This window comes from Schistocerca gregaria, chromosome 6 (genome assembly GCF_023897955.1).
Source record: "Schistocerca gregaria isolate iqSchGreg1 chromosome 6, iqSchGreg1.2, whole genome shotgun sequence".
In the NCBI taxonomy this organism is placed as follows: Eukaryota; Metazoa; Arthropoda; class Insecta; order Orthoptera; family Acrididae; genus Schistocerca; species Schistocerca gregaria.
In genome coordinates, this window is record NC_064925.1 from 178,683,946 (window position 1) to 178,703,564 (window position 19,619).

The 19,619-nt window shown below is 39.7% G+C and overlaps 1 protein-coding gene across 1 annotated transcript in view; it reads right to left on the bottom strand.

Moving 5' to 3' along the window:
• Positions 1-19,619, bottom strand: part of LOC126278684 (cilia- and flagella-associated protein 45-like) — a 123,180-nt gene that overhangs the window by 72,121 nt on the left and 31,440 nt on the right. The window contains exons 3-5 of the mRNA XM_049978938.1: positions 19,266-19,455; positions 13,102-13,275; positions 1,246-1,419 (exon numbers count right to left, since the gene is read on the bottom strand). Coding sequence (XP_049834895.1) covers positions 1,246-1,419; positions 13,102-13,275; positions 19,266-19,455 — 538 coding nt within the window. The remainder of the gene's footprint in view (positions 1-1,245; positions 1,420-13,101; positions 13,276-19,265; positions 19,456-19,619) is intronic.

The window sequence follows — 19,619 nt, forward strand, 5'->3', positions numbered from 1 at the left end:
AGCTAACTATACCTTACAAGTTGTGCAGAATATGCATTTGTGCACAGGCTTTGCTGTCAAACTGCATCTCCCCTACTGCTTGGTGGTTATTCACAACATAACCACCCCCTGCCCCCCCCCCCCTCACCCCCTCCCTCCCCTAATGTTCCATCTGTACAGATACAGTACAAGTTATTTTGTACACTGTATGTCTTCTTTATTCACTAGACTCCTGTAATGGGGAGACAGTAAAGAGTGCATATCATGCCTACTTTGATTATCACTTTAAGTATAGTGTCACATTTTGGGGAAACACAAACGTAGCTAACAGCACATTCTAATTACTGAAAGGATTTTTGAGAATCATGTTTTCATGTAAACCTAGGGATTCATATACTTCTGTGTCACATCTTCAGTAACCCACCTTTGCCAAGTACATTATGGAAACACACGCATTTTTCAAAATATATGTAATAGGTATGGATGGTAGATTACAAAATGAGCTGTAACTTTAATTATCGCTGTACCAGAAAAAATGAAAAATCGAATCTTTTACAGTAACTGACCTTATTGCCCAATTTATCAGGAGAAAAGGAGCAGCCTTTTTAAGTATGACAGAAAAATTTCCTTAGGTCTAAATGTATGATTTTATGATTTTGGCATATATGTTCTTTGTCATATGATCACAGACAAATAAACTAAGCAGGTTTCCAGAATGAAATTTTCACTCTGCAGTGGACTGTGCACTGATATGAAACTTCCTGTGTGCCAGACTGAGACTCGAACTCAGGACCTTTGCTTCTGTGGGCAAGTGCTCTACTGTCTGAGCTACCCAAGCACGACTCAGGATCCATCCTCCTATCAGTGCACAGTCTGCTGCAGAGTGAAAATTTCCTCTGGGAACATCCCCCAGGCTGTGGCTGAGCCATGTCTCTGCAGTATCCTTTCTCTTAGGAGTGCTAGTTCTGCAACGTTTGCAGGATAGCTTCTGTTAAGTTTGGAATGTAGGAGATGAGGTACTGGTAGAAGTGTAGCTGTGAGGACGGGTCATGAGTTGTGCTCAGATGGCAGAGCACTTGCCTGTGAAAGGCGATGGTCCCAAGTTTGAGTCTCGGTCCGGCACACAGTTTTAATCTGCCTGGAAGTTTCAAACTAAACAGGTGATAAAGTTTGAATGAAGTCACTCCCATACACATGCACATTTTGTTTTTCTAATATGAGGCTTCTTGTTGCCTCACAGTTTGTCTTGGTAAGCCTGACACTCACCTCATCCTGTGCTCTCTGGGCCTTCATCTCATCCTGCTCTGCCTCCAGCCCCTGAGCACGCTCCTGCATTGTCCGCAGTTGTGCTATCTCACGTTCCCTGGCCAGCCGCTGCAGTCGTAATTCTTCCTCGACAGCTGCTTCACGCTCTGCCTTCCGACGCATATATTCTTCAACCTGTACACCGAAAAGGGATGTGCTATATAAAAGATACAAAAAGGGTGTGGTAAGTGATACATCTCAGGCAGAACTGCAAACCTCCTTCAATTTACATAAAAAGCAATTTGTTATTGTAGTATACTGAAGACAGTAGTACTGCCAGAGAGCAGGCATACAGTTTGTCATAGTGGAATTTAAAACTGTGATATACTTAAAATGTAAGGCAACACCACTTTTCTGTTCTGCAACAAAGTAAGTTTTGTCCTATTGCCAATCACAAATTAGGCAGGCCATTGCCCCTAAAAACTTAGCATTTGAAAGCAAAATCTACATTAAGCTGATAACCAACAATGCAGCAGAAAGCAAATGCTATGACTGCAACAACATAAGCAAAAAGTGTTACTGATGAGCAAAGCCAAAGCAGTTTTAAACAACTATACACTCACGCACAGAGTTCTACTCAAACTTTGTGTCCCGAAAGTAACATTAATGTTTTACAACACTTGACAATCAGGATATGGTGGCTTGAGCAGTGAAATATGGACTGCCACTATGTTCACTGGTTGGGTATTTATTTCTTGTAGAGGCCAATGGTCATTCCCCTCAGCCCCTGGAACTGTGGCAGGCACAACACAGACATATTTGCCACATGAATAATATCACCACCATTTTCCAAATCTGTCAACATATTGCTGGTGTGGAAGGGTTTTAGAGTAGGCAACCAATCACTCAGTAATTTTTTGTACAGGGTGATTCCAGCACAACCGGTCCGATGAATTTTCTAATAAACATAAAATTGATGTGTTGATTATGTCACAATGATAATATAATGAATATAATAGAGGGAAACATTCCACGTGGGAAAAATATATCTAAAAACAAAGATGATGTGACTTACCAAACAAAAGCGCTGGCATGTTGATAGACACACAAATAAACACAAATATACACACAAAATTCAAGCTTTCGCAACCAACAGTTGCTTCATCAGGAAAGAGGGAAGGATGTGGGTTTTAAGGGAGAGGGTAAGGAGCCATTCCAATCCCGGGAGCGGAAAGACTTACCTTAGAGGGAAAAAGGACAGGTATATTTGAAATGTCTGCTTGTATCTGTGTATGTGTGGATGGATAAGTGTGTGTGTGTGCGAGTGTACACCTGTCCTTTTTTTCCCCCTAAGGTAAGTCTTTCCGCTCCCGGGATTGAAATGACTCCTTACCCTCTCCCTTAAATCCCATATCCTTTCATCTTTCCCTCTCCTTCCCTCTTTCCTGATGAAGCAACCGTTGGTTGCGAAAGCTTGAATTTTGTGTGTATGTTTGTGTTTATTTGTGTGTCTATCAACATGCCAGCACTTTCGTTTGGTAAGTCACATCATCTTTGTTTTTTGATAATATAATGAGATGGATAGAGTATGGGTGGATGACCAGGTGGCAGCACCTGTTCCACAAATTCAAATTATGCATACAGTAAGATTGTATTTATGTGTGCAGTGGGTAATTGGATATTAATGTCTGACTTTGTTGTTTACCTTTATTATGACACACAAATGATGAACACTGGTGACCTTGTATAGACCCAAACCTGCAGTTTATTCTAGTTTTGATGAATCTCAATGGATTCTTGTAAATGACAATCACAGAATAATGGAGGTGATTGTATCCCCATAATTGAGAATTCTGCCCCGCTGTCATGCCTATATCAGCACAATGGACCTTTGTATCTACGAGTACCCTCACTTCCTATTCCAGGATTATCTTAACCAGTTTCGCTTCCCAGGTTGTGAAGTCTTTCACAAAAGCCATTTATCCTATCTATACACCCATCAGCATCTTGTCAGACACCTTGTAGTTGTTGTTTTGTTTTAAAAATATGTATCTGTATGAATTTTAAATTGGTTTTAATAATTAGGTTAAGTGCAATAGCCAGGCTACTGCCAGACTTCCCCTGATAGACATCATGTAACTAATAAAATAATTAAAAAATGGTAGTGTTATTGACACAGGGTCCAGCTTCAATGCCAGTACTTCATACACCATGACATCATGGACTGTAGTAAGAGTGGTTGAGGCATAAGTAATGGCTATGGACCACGTTTCAAGTTTTTGTGGAGTATAGAGGAAAGACTGTAGGCAGGGAATCTATGTTCAACGTATTTCCTGAAAATTATTTGTGAAGTTGATGAGACCATGAGGAAAACATTTCAATTCTACTGGAAATTAACAGCTTTGAACTTTTCACAGACTGCTCTTCTATGAATAAAGGTTCTAAAAGGAGGTATTAACTGAGAAAAGAGTGAGACGGGGTTGTAGCCTACTCCATATGTTATTTTATCTGTACTTGACTATGAGGTAGAGAAAGCTATGAAAAATTAGGGGAGAAAAAATAAAAATTTTAAGATTTATGATGATACTGTAATTCAGTCATTTAGCAAAGGACATTTACTGTCAGTTGAATAATACATGTAGTTTCTCCAAGAGATACTAAAGATCAGCAAATTGAGGAGAAAATACCTTTATCACACAAGCTAATTAAATGAAGGGACTGTTTGACAGGACTCATCCTGAGGCATCAAAGTATATTTTATTTAGTCAGGGAGGGAAATGTGGAGGTTAAAAACCAAGGATGGAGGCTAAGCATTGAGTACAGTGAGTGGATTCAAGTGTAGTTAAGATGAGTTTGGAAAGTTGCCCTGAACCAGTCTTGCCCAACGACTATGCCAATAATGGAGATAGGATTTACTAACCACAAGACTATAGGTGCAGAATTGACATTGGTGTTGACTGAAAAGTTAAGAGAGGTAGAAAATATTTCTGGCAAACAAAAGCACAGGGAAAGTGATTTTAAAAACTCCTAACCATCATCAGTAAACATTTCCCACATACAACTAGGTAAATATCAGGTTGATACCCACACCCTACCTCAATATATGCCAGGTAAAAAGCATCCACCTGTCAATTGTCATTAACATTGTCAAAATCCAAATAACAAAGGCAACCCCATTGAAATGTGTAATGGCAAGTAAAAGAAGAAGAAGAAGATTCAACAGTCAATGTTCAGTTCTGAGAAGGAAAAGGAGTCAGATCTTTGACAGGAATTCCAGCATTTGTAAGCTATATGCTAGATAAATTTGTGCCATGTAAGATTGTGAGGGCTTGGAAAGACCCACCATGGATCTATAACAATATTGTGAAGCTACTTCAAAAATGTAGAGAGCAATCTAGCAGATTAAATGAAAGCACAACTCTTACTAAGAAAAAGAAGTCAAAACAAGTGAAGAACAGCAATGAAAGAATGTTCAATGTATTGACTGACTGACTGTCATGTGACTAGGGCCTCCCGTTGGGTAGACTGTTCGCCAGGTGCAAGTCTTTCAATTTGACACCACTTTGGTGACTTGCCCATTGATGAGGATGAAATGATGACGTTTAGAACAACACAACACCCAGTCCCTGAGTGGAGAAAATCTCTGACCCAGTTGAGTATCGAACCCTGGCCCTTAGGATTGACATTCTGTCGCACTGACCACTCAGCTACCGGGGGCGGTCTTCAATGAATTGAAAAGCAAACTATTACCTGCTGAGTTGCCACAAACTGACTTACTGACACCTGTGAAAAGCAGCCATTACATAATTTCAACATAACTCAAAAAAATCAAGAAAAAGTTCTTCAGACATTAATACCTTAATCTGGTGTCCAACAAATATTCCTTCCTTTATTTTTGCTTCACTAATCCTTGTTTCTCAGAAGTAGGGTTACACAAATCTTCATGAATGTTTATCCATTGCTTGTGTGAAGTTTCTGATTATACTCAATTTAATGTGCTTGGAGGTAAATAGAAATTTTTGGCATCAACAAGAGAAGCATTCACTACATTCTTCTGTTCAGGCATTGGTTTATTCTGAGTAGCACTTTTTCTCATAATGATGTTTTTTTCTGCCTCTGCATACACAATCTGAATACTGAAGGAATTGCTATTACTTTGAGATTTGTAAATATATGCCACTTGTATATCCCATACTGGAGAAGTGTGAGAAGCAATTTAAAGTACTTCTGTGTCTCCTTCAGGCTAACTTCCCATAATGGAGAAGTAGTGGTTTCAGAATTTCTTTGTTGGTGTCTATGTACAAGTGCCATTAATTAATGTGGAAATCATGGCTGTGATTCCCCATAACAGAGTCAGTATCATTATTTAAAAAAAAGCCATCTTCTGTGAAGAAATATTCAGAATAAACAGCATGGTGGTCCCAACAAATATTCATTTTGTACTTCGAAGAATAAGAATTCATCCTGTTAATTATGAAGCTAAAAACTCTGCCTATTGCTTTGACAAATTTAAATCACATGTAAGATCATTGAGATCTGCTTGAGATATAAAGTATGGCCCTGAAATATTGGGTACAATGGTCAAGCAGTTCCTCATAAGCCACACATTTCTGTAGTCAATGCTAAGCAGCACTGGAGGCGGTGTAAAGAGCACTGCCACTGGACAGTGGATGACTGGAAATGAATGATTTAGAGTGATGAATAATGCTACACCCTGTGACAGTCCAATTAAAGCGTTTAGGATTGCTGAATGCCTGGAGAACATTACCGCCTTAATGTGGAGTACAAACAGTGGTGTTATGGTTTGGTGGTGCTTTTCATGGTTATGTTGTGTTCCCCCTATTGCACCTAAGGCAATGATAAATACAGAAGGATATGAACACATTTTACAGTGTTGTGCACTGTTTACAGTAGAGAAGCATCTTGGAGACAATGACAGTTTATACCAGTATGACAATGCACTGTGCCATTAAGCAGCATATGATGCAACGATTCATCGGTAATAACATTCCTGAAATGGACTGACCTGCCCAGAGTCTTGAGCTGAACCCAGTGGAGCACCTTTGCCATGAAACACAATGATGAGTTTACTCCAGATCTCAGCATGCAACATATAATCTTCTCTGGTTTCGGCTTTTGTGGAAGAATAGGCTGCCATTCCTCCACACAGACATTCTGACACTGTATCGAATGTATCTCCAGCAGAGCTTTAATGATCATAAAGGTAGAAGGTGACACACCCCAAAGTATTGTCCACTAGTAGGTGTCTAGATACTTTTGATCATATAGTGTATGCTAGCTAATTTTAATCGAGTAAATTAGAAAGAAAGGTGCTACTTTGAAAAAACACTAGCACCCTCAGTTCTGCTAAGGAACTGCTTCTTATCTCTTATTTGGAGCTTAAGATTCACTTGATAATGTTGTCATTATTCAAGGAAAGTTGTTACCTACATCTGTAAATACTGTGATCTGTTTACAGAACATTACTACTTGTCATGCAACTTTGGCCATATCCTTTCCACATGACTAACAGAACTTTTCAGTCATTGAAACTATATTGCTGACCATCAAATTTGCAACAACATGGAAGTGGCATGCAACAAATGCCATACTGGCAGCATGTGTCCTATGTGTTAGGATATGCAAATGATATCCATTTCAGTAAAGCCTTAGAAAGTAGATGGTAATTTGGTATATAAGGAAACATTACACACCAGGTTTCTCAGTCAGGAATCAGATTTGGAGGTGGGCTGTTCGTGAAGATCACATTATGCCTCATGCATGAAGGACAAACATTTATCAGCACATGTCAGAATTCTGTAGTGCCAGGATGGCCTATTGAGAGTGCAGTTTATCATTCCACAATATTGGTGCTCAAATTGGAATAGATAACACAATTTTAAAGCAAATATGAAAGCAATACATTCAGGATGGCCATACTCTATGCTGTGCAGGAACTCAATGAGCACATGAGAGGGCAGACACGTTGTTCAGTTGACCATGCAGAATTGTACAGCCACATCACTTACCATGAGTCACAAAAGGGTCTTGTTCGCAGCAAGATATATGTCCAGTCAGTGATGTCTAAAGCACCATGGACTGTCATAATTGTGGTGTCTTCTTCCCCTGGAACAACTACAGAGAGGTGTGCCAACAATGGTGTACCAAATGATGACACCAGTTACTGGAGTGGCACCATGTCATCTGGTACTGCGTATAGATCATGTTGGACATATCTGTGTGTGGAGGCTCCAAGGAGAATGAACACTGCCAATAATTACCATATTGTATGGAGTGCCATTGGGTGCCTAACAGAAGTGCCACTGGTTCACAATTTAGACAACACCTGCTATATAAGAGGCATTCAATAAGTAAAACAACACATTTTTTTCTGAAAGCAGGTTGCTTTTATTCAGGATTCCAATACACAATATTATTCTCCACTCTTTTGGCTACAAAACTCTATTTTTCAACATAATCCCTGTTCAATGTGATGGCCGTAGACCACCTTACTGGGAGGGCCAGTATGCATACATAGCACCACACTACTGATTGATGTTGGAGCCAACTTCTTGCTGAATCAATAACCTTCCCACAAAGTGCATTCTTCATTGAGCCAAACAGATGGAAGTCGGAAGGTGCAAAATATGGGCTGTAAGGTGGATGAGGAAGAACAGTCCAACAAAGTTTTATGAGTTTCTCTTGGGTGCCCAGACTTGTGTGAGGCCTTGTGTTGTTATAGAGGAGGAGAAAAATTGCATTTCTGTAGTGATGGACAAGCTGAAGTTGTTTCTTCTATTTCCTGAGGGTAGCACAATACACTTCAGAGGTGATCATTGCTCCAAGAGGGAGGATAGAAAACATACAACCCCTTCAGAGTTCCATAAGATCATCACCATGACATTACTGGGTGAGGGCATGATGGAACATTTTCTTTCGAGGAGAGATGGTGTGACATCACTTCATGGATTGGCATTTTGTTTCCAATTCAAAGTGAAGACCCAAGTTTCCCCACCTGTGACAATGTTCAACTGATGATTGTCACAATCAGCCTCATAATGTGCAAGCAATTTTGTGCAGGTGGTACTTCATTGCTCCTTATGGTGTTCTGTTAGGTGGTAAGGGAACCAGCAGGAACACACCTTTGATTATTACAACTGGGGGATGAGTGTGCCAGCACTACCAACAGAGATGTTCAGATGTGCAGCAAGAGGTTTGCTTGTAATCCATTGATCACTTCAGATGAGAGTGTCTGCATATTTCAACTTTACAGGAGTCTCAGCTGTGTGCGACCAGCCAGCACATGGGAGATCAGACAGGTTTGCACTACCTTATTGCAATGATGACAGGTGCCTCACCCAGTGACTCATGGAGCTTTTGTCCACAGCCAGGTCTCCATAGACATTCTACAAGCACCTATGAACATATGTGATGCTGTGGTTTTCCTGCCAAAAGAAACTCAGTGACAGATTTCTACTTGGAATGCACCTCCATTAGTGATGTCATTCTCAAGACTACATATAGCACTGCTACCTATCACAGCTTCATGAAACTATAGGGGCTGAAGCAGGAATAATCCATTATATTCCACAACCAATTTCAACTGAAACTGGATGAGAAGAAAATGTGACACATTACTTATTGCATGATTTTTGTATCAATGACCTGTTAAGGCTGGTGGCTGTGCCCTATTTCAGAGGCCTCTGTGATGTTATTTTTCTACAAGGGGTACAAGATGGTATGTTGCTCCTGCTGCCCTGACCTGCCTCACAATACAAATGTTGTTTGAAAGTTGCCTTGGACAGCACATGCTCCAGATCTCTCACCCATTGAAAATATGTAGTTATGGGTTGCTATGAGTCTAGTGTGCCATCACTTGCCAGCCACTGTGGGTGCTGAACTTTGGTTGAAGTAGCATAGAATGATGTAACTCTGTCTGTCATCCACACCAGGTTTAACTCCATGCCCAGACAATTAGAGCTATTGTTGTCACCAGAGATGGCAGATCTGCGTTCTAAGTTTCAGATCCTATTTACCATAAATCACTTACAAATTTAACCTTACTACATTGTGTATGCACAATTAGTACTATTTCTTTACTATATATCCTTACTGGGGTTGCAATTTTAGCAATCAGCAGTGCAGGTATTCAGATAATTTGTAGAAAGAGCTTTTAATGAGATATATTTGTAACTTCGGTATATTTCTAATGTTCTTTCCTCATAGCTTCAACTCTACCACTATCACACTTTTCCTTTTAATCTACTGGGAAGTTTCATGCATATTCTGTTGCGGGGTGAAATATTTGTTCTGGACAGAGCCATTGAAGCAGTGGCTACACCATTTTAATCTACTGGGAAGTTTCATGCATATTCTGTTGCAGGGTGAAATATTTGTTCTGGAAACAGCCATTGAAGCAGTGGCTACACCATTTCTTCATGATATTCTTTCTTTGTGGAGTGCTAGTCTAGCTAGGTGTGCAGGGAAGTTTCTGTGCAGGTTTAATAGTGGGTGAGAGAGACATTGGCAGATGGGGTGTAAGTTGTGCATAGATTCCTGTGTTGCTAAAGAATTTCAAAACAGCACACACTCTTCTGCAAAGATTCATTTGTAACTAAATGAGTGTATAAGTACATAAAATTTCTGATCAGCTTTCTCTTTGAATTAAGAAGAAATGTTTAGTAGCACTGTGAAAATGATCTATTTATGCATGAACTACTGGCTCTACAAATAATGTTTACAATCGTTTTGAGCAAGTGCTCATAAAAAGGGACAGAAATGGCATAATACTTGTATGACTGTTTTTCACATTCATTGTCAAAGGGAAGCCTACTTCTCTATTTTCTATTTTCTATTAGTCTGTTATCTACATATGAGAATAGACCAAATGTTGTATATGAATTGGTATGTAATATGAATACAAAACACAATATTTTAAATTATTTTCTAATTCATTAGAACAGCTAAGCATATGGTGTCCAAGGAAAAAAGCTACATAAAATATGTATTTTAAAGAAAAGTAATATAAATAATTTTTAAAATCTACGTAATACTCTGGCGATCTGGCACCAGATGTATGTGATCCAGAATCCACAAGGCACATGACACTAAACTGTTATACTTAATATCAGAACAAAACTAAATTCTGTCAATTGTCCAGAGAGTTAGTCCCTGGCTCACTGAGGCACATCTCAGGACACACAGGGGCTGTACTGTCATGCCACCCAAGGTGTATAGATTGGGTGATGGCTGTTAGGATTTCAGGAAACCTGTGCTGATCCTTTTGAGGCTCATCTCCTCCTTGCTTCTGGAAGGCTATTGTAAATGGATCTTCTGCTGTGGTGCATCTTGTTGTCATGGTGCATGGCATCTTGTTGGTTGCCTCTCAGCCATGTAATCTGGCAGTTAGTAAGCAAGTTCAACTTCTCTTCTTATTATGTTACCAACTGATGTATTACCAAAGACATTCCTATTCTGGTCTGTAATATCATATCTAATGACACACTTATAGACAATGTGGCCCAGGGTGCTGATTGTTCTGTATTTGCTATTGTCTGTGACAGTGTTGCATATTCTCAGTCAGTAGCTGAGATATGGACTTGTCCCAACGGGCAGTGTATAGCTGCTTTGTCAGAAGAAAATGTGACATTACTGACTTTACTTTTATTTTAGCAAAGAACTGGTAGGTTTTTCTTCCTGTTTCTGCCCTGTCCCAGATTTCTTACCACTTTGTATCAATGGATGCCTTTATTTCCTTATTTGATGTGGCTCTTGCACCAGGATATTCTTTACTAATTGTATTCACCCTTTTTGATCCAATATTGTACACCTCTCTTTCTTACAGCTATGTTTAGTGGCAGTAAGCCTAGTATCACCAACAACACCTCTCTCAGTGCTGTTGTATACCTGCATGTCAGGCACAAGAATATACTTCCTTGTGCTCACTGAAGATCTTGTGCTGTCTTTTCCTTTCTGGCACTGTGAGCCCACAATACAAATTAAGACTGCATTATGACATGTTCTTACTGCATTCAGATGCAACTGAAAGCTACTTTAGCCAATTCTTGTTATTTTGCTCATGATTTCAATGCCTCTCCAGAAAATTATCTCTGCATGTACATGAATGTTTTGATCTTTCTGCTGAGGTACCAATATACTTCCTTTCTCTTGACAGTTTGGCCCTTTCTGATTGTGGGGTTTCTTGATAATGTTCATTTTATAACATATAAACTGTTTTGAGTGGTGATGGCATTAATTAATTTTCCATGCAGCACATGCTAATTGTTTCCAGAACTTCCCTACTGTTTTCTCCGAATTTAGCTCTTGTGTTAACAGATACAATGATTAGCAGATCATCTGTATAGACAATGCAGCCAAAGGTGCCCTTACCTGGGAGCAAGAGGGGGCCAGCTCTCAGGGAAACATTTGTCTTCCAAATATTAAAAATATGCCGTACTCACAGGTCTTCCCCCCTCTCTCCTCCCCATACACACTAGAAACTGCCATATGGGCATCCTTTAGTACATCCTTTGATATTTTTCATGTTCTGAAGCTGTGTCAATAACAGCTCTATGCCACCATTCAAGAACTCTGGGCCGTAACACAGCGCTGAGCATTTGGTGATGTTTTTCACAATCTTCTCTCCTGAGAATTCCATTTTCACCTGCCTATCTGGAAAGCATATACCTGATAGGTTATAATTATTGATTGTGCTCATATTTTGCACAGTTTCAGTTCATACATAGCTGTAGAAAATGCTGCTCTAGTACAGTGCACTTCTCAAAAACTTTTGAGAAATAATGGTCAAATATTTTCAAGACTGTTGAATATGATACAAGAGCACTAGTCATCAATCAGCATCATTAGCACAACTGGATAAACTGGCAAACTAGACATCTCTCATCCTTCATTCTAGTGTTGTCATTTTTTTCTTTTACTGACCTTATACGAAAACCTTATATCACTGCAACAAATCATATTTGTTTGGAAAATGACAATAACAATAATAATCATAATAATAGCAATAATAATGTTAACCATTATGGTACATTCATGGAGAGGTAAAATTGAGGTATTTCATCACAATTCCCTGTTATATTTTGCCATAAATATACTACAGTGATTATAATTATTATTTCTTTCCAAAGAAACATAATTTATTTAAGTGAAAGAAGCATTTGATGTCATTTTTATCCAGCTGTGCTAATGACTGTTCTTGGTGGATGACACTCTCATGTGCTGCTCAACAGCCTCATAAGACTATGAACCTCAGTTTCTCAGAAACAACTGAAAAACACCTCATACTAGAACAGTACACATAAATCTAAGTATGAACTACAGTCATGTAGAAGATGAGCAAAATCTGCACCCAGTACAAAGTAGCATGCAATAATTTATTGGGTTGTTCTGGAACTGAGTCGGACACATGGCTAGAAATCATAAAACTGTATTTCTGCTTTGCAAGACTTGCTTCATTAAACAGTTGCTGTGAGGCTGTTTCTTGAGGCAGACATGTTGGTCTTTCATTGACAGAGCAAACCATGGTGCAAAAGAGACATGGAAAGGGTGAGCCATCAGTTTAGATGAGATAACCACATCATCACACTTTTGTTGTACTTCCTCCTGGTTCATTGTCTCTCAGACAACAAGGAACAATGTTTACATCATGTGAGACAAGAGAAGTGAGCCAGTTTGTTTTGAACCCAAAACTGACAGGTATCTTGCTCACTGCGAAACACATTTTTTGGCAGGGATCTCATATACACTAGCTAAGACTTGCCTCACAAAGCTGTATGATTAGGGTCTCGTGCATGAGCATTAAGTTTCTGTGGCTGCCTGTTGAATGACCAGTCCATTCTTGTATCCAGTGGCAGTCACCTTGCGGTCTGCATCACGCTGCTCCTCGAGTGCCTCCTTCTTCGACCGCAGCAGCTGCTCATTGAGCTCTGCCAGTTTGATCCGCGATGCTTGCTGCTCAGCAGTCCTCTTGCGCAGTGCCTCCAGTTCTTCCAGCTGTAACTTCATCTGCGCCTCATTGATCCGCCGGCTCTCCTGCAATTTGAAGCAAAAAGTAAACATTTTAAAACTATGTCTGTTATATTACTACGGAACTGCACTGCCAGTCAGTGGCAGTTCATCCATGTAGCACACGCTACAACATCTACATTGTCAGGGGCCATGAAACGCCAATTTTTGCTATGGGAAAATTAGCCATTAGAGGGTGTGAATTGAAAATAACCCTGATTACACATACATTTGCATGATTTGGCAGTATTTTTAAAGCACTGGAAATAATAGATCATTGACATTAATCTGAGCATATTTTTACATGTTTTAAGTAAACATTCATTGTAAATTTACTTCATTAAACAAATTGACAGAAGTTTTATTTATGTGTTCAATTCTACTATGGTCAGCTGTACTAGTGGTACAGATCCAGTGCTAGGTTCTATTTCAGTTGTTTCCATTTAGGTTTTGAAAGTCAGTTTTTCAGTTTCCCTCTCTTTTATTATTGCTATTTTTGCCATAAATCTTTCACCTTCTGCCTTCCTTACTCTACTTCTGTATTGCTTGTTGATTGTAGTTATAGACTCACAAATGTTGTTGAATTTGCTATTTACATCAAGTATGGCCAGCCTGAGAATAAGTGCTTTTATCTGGCTGGAAAATTACTGGTCTAGTCCAAGCAACAAAGGAAAATTAGAGGAACAAATTCATGTAGTCACAAATTTTTCACAGTGGTAGGAGAGAGTGCACCATGAACAACATACTAAAAATCGCAATTGGTGCAGAGTAAACATGGCAGAGGTGGGGGGAAGCAGGGAGGGGGGGGGGGGGGGGCCTTGAAGATGACTTTCTTATATTTTCCTTGAATAACACATAAACTGCAGTTGGTAGCAAAAACATCTTCCCAGTACAAAATTAAACTTCATTACATGTCCTACAAAGAAGGTCCTATTCATTTCTTATTACTAATAGTTATGCATTGCAGGGGATGGAAAACTGCAGGTTATTAGAACTAGTGTTTTAATGTGAAATGAAGTGGGTTAAGAACAAATATTAAACATGTGTAACACATCTACATGCAGTAGAATTGCATTAAGAGATAAACTGTGTTTTGGAAGTGTGGTGTGCTGGAGTGGTGGTGGACTAAGATGTGTGAGGGAAAGAAAGTCATCAGATTGAGATCTTGCAGTTCCCTCCTTCATATGTCAGCAAGCTGAAGAGCAAGCAGGCAATTTCCTATTCTCTCTATTTCACTATGTCACAAAAAGCAACTACAGGGTGTTTTATAAAGTTATATCAATCATTCCACAGCTTACCTTACAAATCTCTGGCAGTGCAGTATGTAAATGTGTCTGGTGCTGTTTATTTTCCACAACATGCATTAACAATATGTGAAAAACAGATGTGAGTTGCTAATAATACTAATGTAAGGAATGCATATGGACAGATTCTAGGTAAATCTCTGTACACTGTTCTGCGATGCAAAAGGGAAATTATTTCTTAGTTATCTTGTACAGCAGCTGTAACATTCTTCTGGGAAAGGTGACTTCCTCCACCATGAGAACTGCACACTTTTTACACAAAAAGACAATATCTCCTCAATGTTTTCTGTCCAGTTCTCTTATGTGAACATACATAATAACTTCACTGAACTCATGTTTACATAGAGGAGTTATTTTCCATTTATTAAGTGAGTACTTATTTGCAGTTATTAATTGAGCTTGAGCTTTAATAACCTCAACAGCTAGTGCTTTCACATGGCCACCACAGTGAAGAGCCAATCCCAAGTTTACATGTTAGTTTGTTTCTACTAGATATTTTGACATGCAAAACATGACAGCAGATTATTGTTCTAAATTTCAACATGATCAGTCCCATTCCATCACACCCTTCTTTCAAGACATTCTGTGTTTGTGTGATAAATTCCTCTGCTGAGTGCAGCCCACTTTGCAAGTTCTTGCTGCTTGCAATTCCTGTATGGAAGAGATTTATGCAGTCTGCCACGGTAAGAGAAGTGCATAACTTTCTGGTCATTCACCAGTTCAGCACCCAGTGACTACAGTATGGTTACACAGATTTACAATATGATGTCAACAATAGACAGCAGCAGGATACCACATTTACTAGATCAATCCCTTTCCCACCAACACTACATAGGTCACTGGCAACATCATGCTTAAAAATTAAATAGTTCTCAGCCATTATTTATATGAACATACTCCACATAAAAGTTGACTTAAAAACTGTGAATAAGTATTTACTTTATAAACTGAAAATAACTCCACTATGTAAGCACAAGGTCAGTGAAATTACTTTGTTTATTGACATGAGAGAAATGGACAGGAAATGCTGGAAAGGTGTAGTCTGCCTGTAAACCGAAAAGTGGCCAGTGCTAGTGGTGGTGCAAGTTGCATTTCACAGAAGATAGCTAAGAATTAATTTCACGTGTAGCACTACAGAACAGTGTGCAGGGTACTGTGCAGAATCTGTCGATATTCATTTCTTGCATTAGCATCGTAAGTAACTCTTATTTGTATTCCACATATTGTTAATGCACTTAGTGGAAAATAAACAACCTCCTGGCGATGTCTGCTCACTGTGTTGCCACTAATTCATAAGGTGCTCACTCTTTAGTTTGCAGACCTATAAAGAAAGGAAGTGTTTAACTACAAACCAGTGACCTACCTTCCCTCATGCATCTGCCCTCCATTTCATCCTCCCTCCACCTCATTATACTCCCAATACACAAATTATTCCTTAATACACATCTAATACACTTAAATGTTGTACACAGATTTAATATCTCTTCTTAATAGACTTCATGTAACAGTAAGCATTAATTTTATACCATTAAAATATTTTAATAATTTGTGGTTTTCCATCCCCTGCAATGTGGAAACTATTAGTCCTAGAAAAAATAATAGGATCTTTTTGTAGGAAATTTGATGGCATTTAATTCTGCACTGGGAAACATTTTTGCTAAAAGCCACAGTTTTTGACCTAATCAAGAAAAACGTGAAGTGACCTTTAAATGCTCCTCCGTCACTCCCAAGATCACACAGCACTGGCAGTATGATGTTGATGGAACTCCCTCAGTTGTTCATGGAACTTCCTCCTACAACTGTACAAAAATTTGTGACTACACATATTTTTCCACTATTCGATCTGTTTTGGTCTCCATCGATTGGGCTAGTGAGACCACTTTCCAGTAAGGCCCTCTAACAACCAGCTGAAAACTGACCTGTGTTAAACATGGCTGATAATATGTATAACTCCTTGCCATTTCTGAGGCTCATGGTTTTTAAGCTAGACGTGACCCTCTTCAAAAGACAAATTGCTGAAACAATTTATGTTCTGATAGGTTGTTGTTGTTGTGGTCTTAAGTCCTGAGACGGGTTTGATGCAGCTCTCCATGCTAATCTATCCTGTGCAAGCTCCTTCATCTCCCAGTACCTACTGCAACCTACATTCTTCTGAATCTGCTTAGTATATTCATCTCTTGGTCTCCCTTTATAATTTTTACCCTCCACGCTGCCCTCCAATGCTAAATTTGTGATCCCTTGATGCCTCAGGACATGTACTACCAACCAATCTCTTCTTCTAGTCAAGGTGTGCCACAAACTTCTCTTCTCCGCAATCCTATTCAATACCTCTTCATTAGTTACGTGATCTACCCACCTAATCTTCAACATTCTTCTGTAGCAGCACATTTTGAAAGCTTCTGTTCTCTTCTTGTCCAAACTATTTATTGTCCATGTTTCACTTCCATACATGACTACACTCCATACAAATACTTTCAGAAACGACTTCCTGACACTTAAATCTATACTCGATGTTAAAAAATTTCTCTTCTTCAGAAACACTTTCCTTGCCATTGCCAGTGTACATTTTATATCCTCTCTACTTCGATCATCAGCAGTTATTTTGCTCCCCAAATAGCAAAACTCCTTTACTTCTTCAACTGTCTCATTTCCTAATCTAATTCCCTCAGCATCACCCGATTTAATTCGACTACATTCCATTATCCTTGTTTTGCTTTTGTTGATGTTCATCTTACATCCTCGTTTCAAAACACTATCCATTCCATTCAATTGCCCTTCCAAGTCCTTAAGTGTCTCTGACAGAATTACAATGTCATCGGCGAACCTCAAAGTTTTTATTTCTTCTCCATGGATTTTAACACCTAATCCGAATTTTTCTTTTGTTTTCTTTACTGCTTGCTCAATATACAGATTAAATAGCATCGGGGAGAGGCTACAACCCTGTCTTACTCCCTTTCCAACCACTGCTTCCCTTTCATGCCCCTCGAATCTTATAACTGCCATCTGGTTTCTGTACAAATTGTAAATAGCCTTTCGCTCCCTGTATTTTACCCCTGCCACCTTTAGAATTTGAAAGAGAGTATTCCAGTCAACATTGTCAAAAGCTTTCTCTAAGTCTACAAATGCTAGAAATGTAGGTTTGCCTTTCCTTAATCTTTCTTCTAAGATAAGTTGTAAGGTCAGTATTGCCTCACGTGTTCCAACATTTCGGCGGAATCCAAACTGATCTTCCCTGACGTCAACTTCTACCAGTTTTTCCATTCGTCTGTGTTAGTATTTTGCAGGCTGTGACTTATTAAACTGATAGTTTGGTAATTTTCACATCTGTCAACACCTGATTTCTTTGGGATTGGAATTATTATATTCTTCTTGAAGTCTGAGGGTATTTCACCTGTCTTGTACATCCTGCTCACCAGATGGTAGAGTTTTGTCAGGACTGGCTCTCCCAAGGCCGTCAGTAGTTCTAATGGAATGTTGTCTACTCCCGGGGCCTTGTTTAGACTCAGGTCTTTCAGTGCTCTGTCAAACTCTTCACGCAGTATTGTATCTCCCACTTTATCTTCATCTACATCCTCTTCCATTTCCATAATATTGTCCTTAAGTACATCGCCCTTGTATAGACCCTCTATATACTCCTTCCACCTTTCTGCTTTCCCTTCTTTGCTTAGAACTGGGTTTCCATCTGAGCTCTTGATATTCATACAAGTGGCTCTCTTTTCTCCAAAGGTCTCTTTAATTTTCCTGTAGGCTGTATCTATCTCACTGCTAGTGAGATATGCGTCTACATCCTTACACTTGTCCTTTAGCCATCCCTGCTTAGCCATTTTGCACTTCCTGCCGATCTCATTTTTGAGACGTTTGTATTCGTTTTTGCCTGCTTCATTTACTGCATTTTTATATTTTCTCCGTTCATCAATTAAATTCAATATTTCTTCTTTTATCCAGGTATTTCTACTAGCCCTCGTCTTTTTACCTACTTGAGCCTCTGCTGCCTTCACTACTTCATCCCTCAGAGTTACCCATTCGGCTTCTACTGTATTTCTTTCCCCCATTCCTGTCAATTGTTCTCTTATGCTGTTTCTGAAACTCTGTACAACCTCTGGTTTAGTCAGTTTATCCAGCTCCCATCTCCTTAAATTCCCACCTTTTTACAATTTCTGATAGGTTATAGTTTCCAAATTTTGAAAAGTCTCTGGGACTGTGTAGTTTCCTTTTATTCAATCAACTACGCCTGGATTCAGGCCGGATCCCCCGGTTTATTCGAAGCTCAGGTGCTATTCCAATACAGTTGGAGAGTATCTGCAATGCTGTTGGAGTTCAAGGGAAATACCAGTCTGGCACACATTTTCAGTCGTCGCTTTTAAGTCCACAGAAAGTCCCGATGCAGCTGATGTCATTTGTTCCTTTTCTTTGTCACCCATCCACCTTCAATTTACATAATAAATTAGAAATAATCTTTAGGGCTTCGTCGATATAATTTAAATCTCTACTGATAGTTCGAAAGGTATAGAGATGTTACTACACCTTCACTGTGTTGCACTGAACTGTGAGGCGATCAGATAAGGATGTGTACATCTGACACAGAGCCAGGAATCTCCTCTCACACATCCCGTGTTAGCAGCGGTCCACTTCATATCCAATTTTGCCCTAGCTACGCCAGTGCCTAGAGTGGGCTAAAAAAGGAAGCGTATGTCAATAAGTCAGGCTACGCACGTCGGCGCGCTTCTGGGCCTCGAGCTGGCGCAGCTCCTCGTTCTGGCGGATCTGCGTGAGCAGGCTGGACACGTGCTCGCGCGTGCGCTCGGCCTGCCTCTGGCACCGCTCCGCCTCGGCGCGCAGCGCTCGCTGGCGCTCCTGCTCCATCATCTGGTCCAGCCGCGCCTCCTCCGCCTCCACCTCCCGCCTGTGCAGTGACCGCCGTCACTCTGTGTCAGGCTGCGTGGAAAACTCCAAATAAACAGCAGCGGCAGCACCACCATCACAGCAAAGCACTGTGGAGAAGTGCTGGAAACCAAAAATTGTGCATATAGGAAACTAAATTTCACATAGCGTTTCTTTTTCATGAAA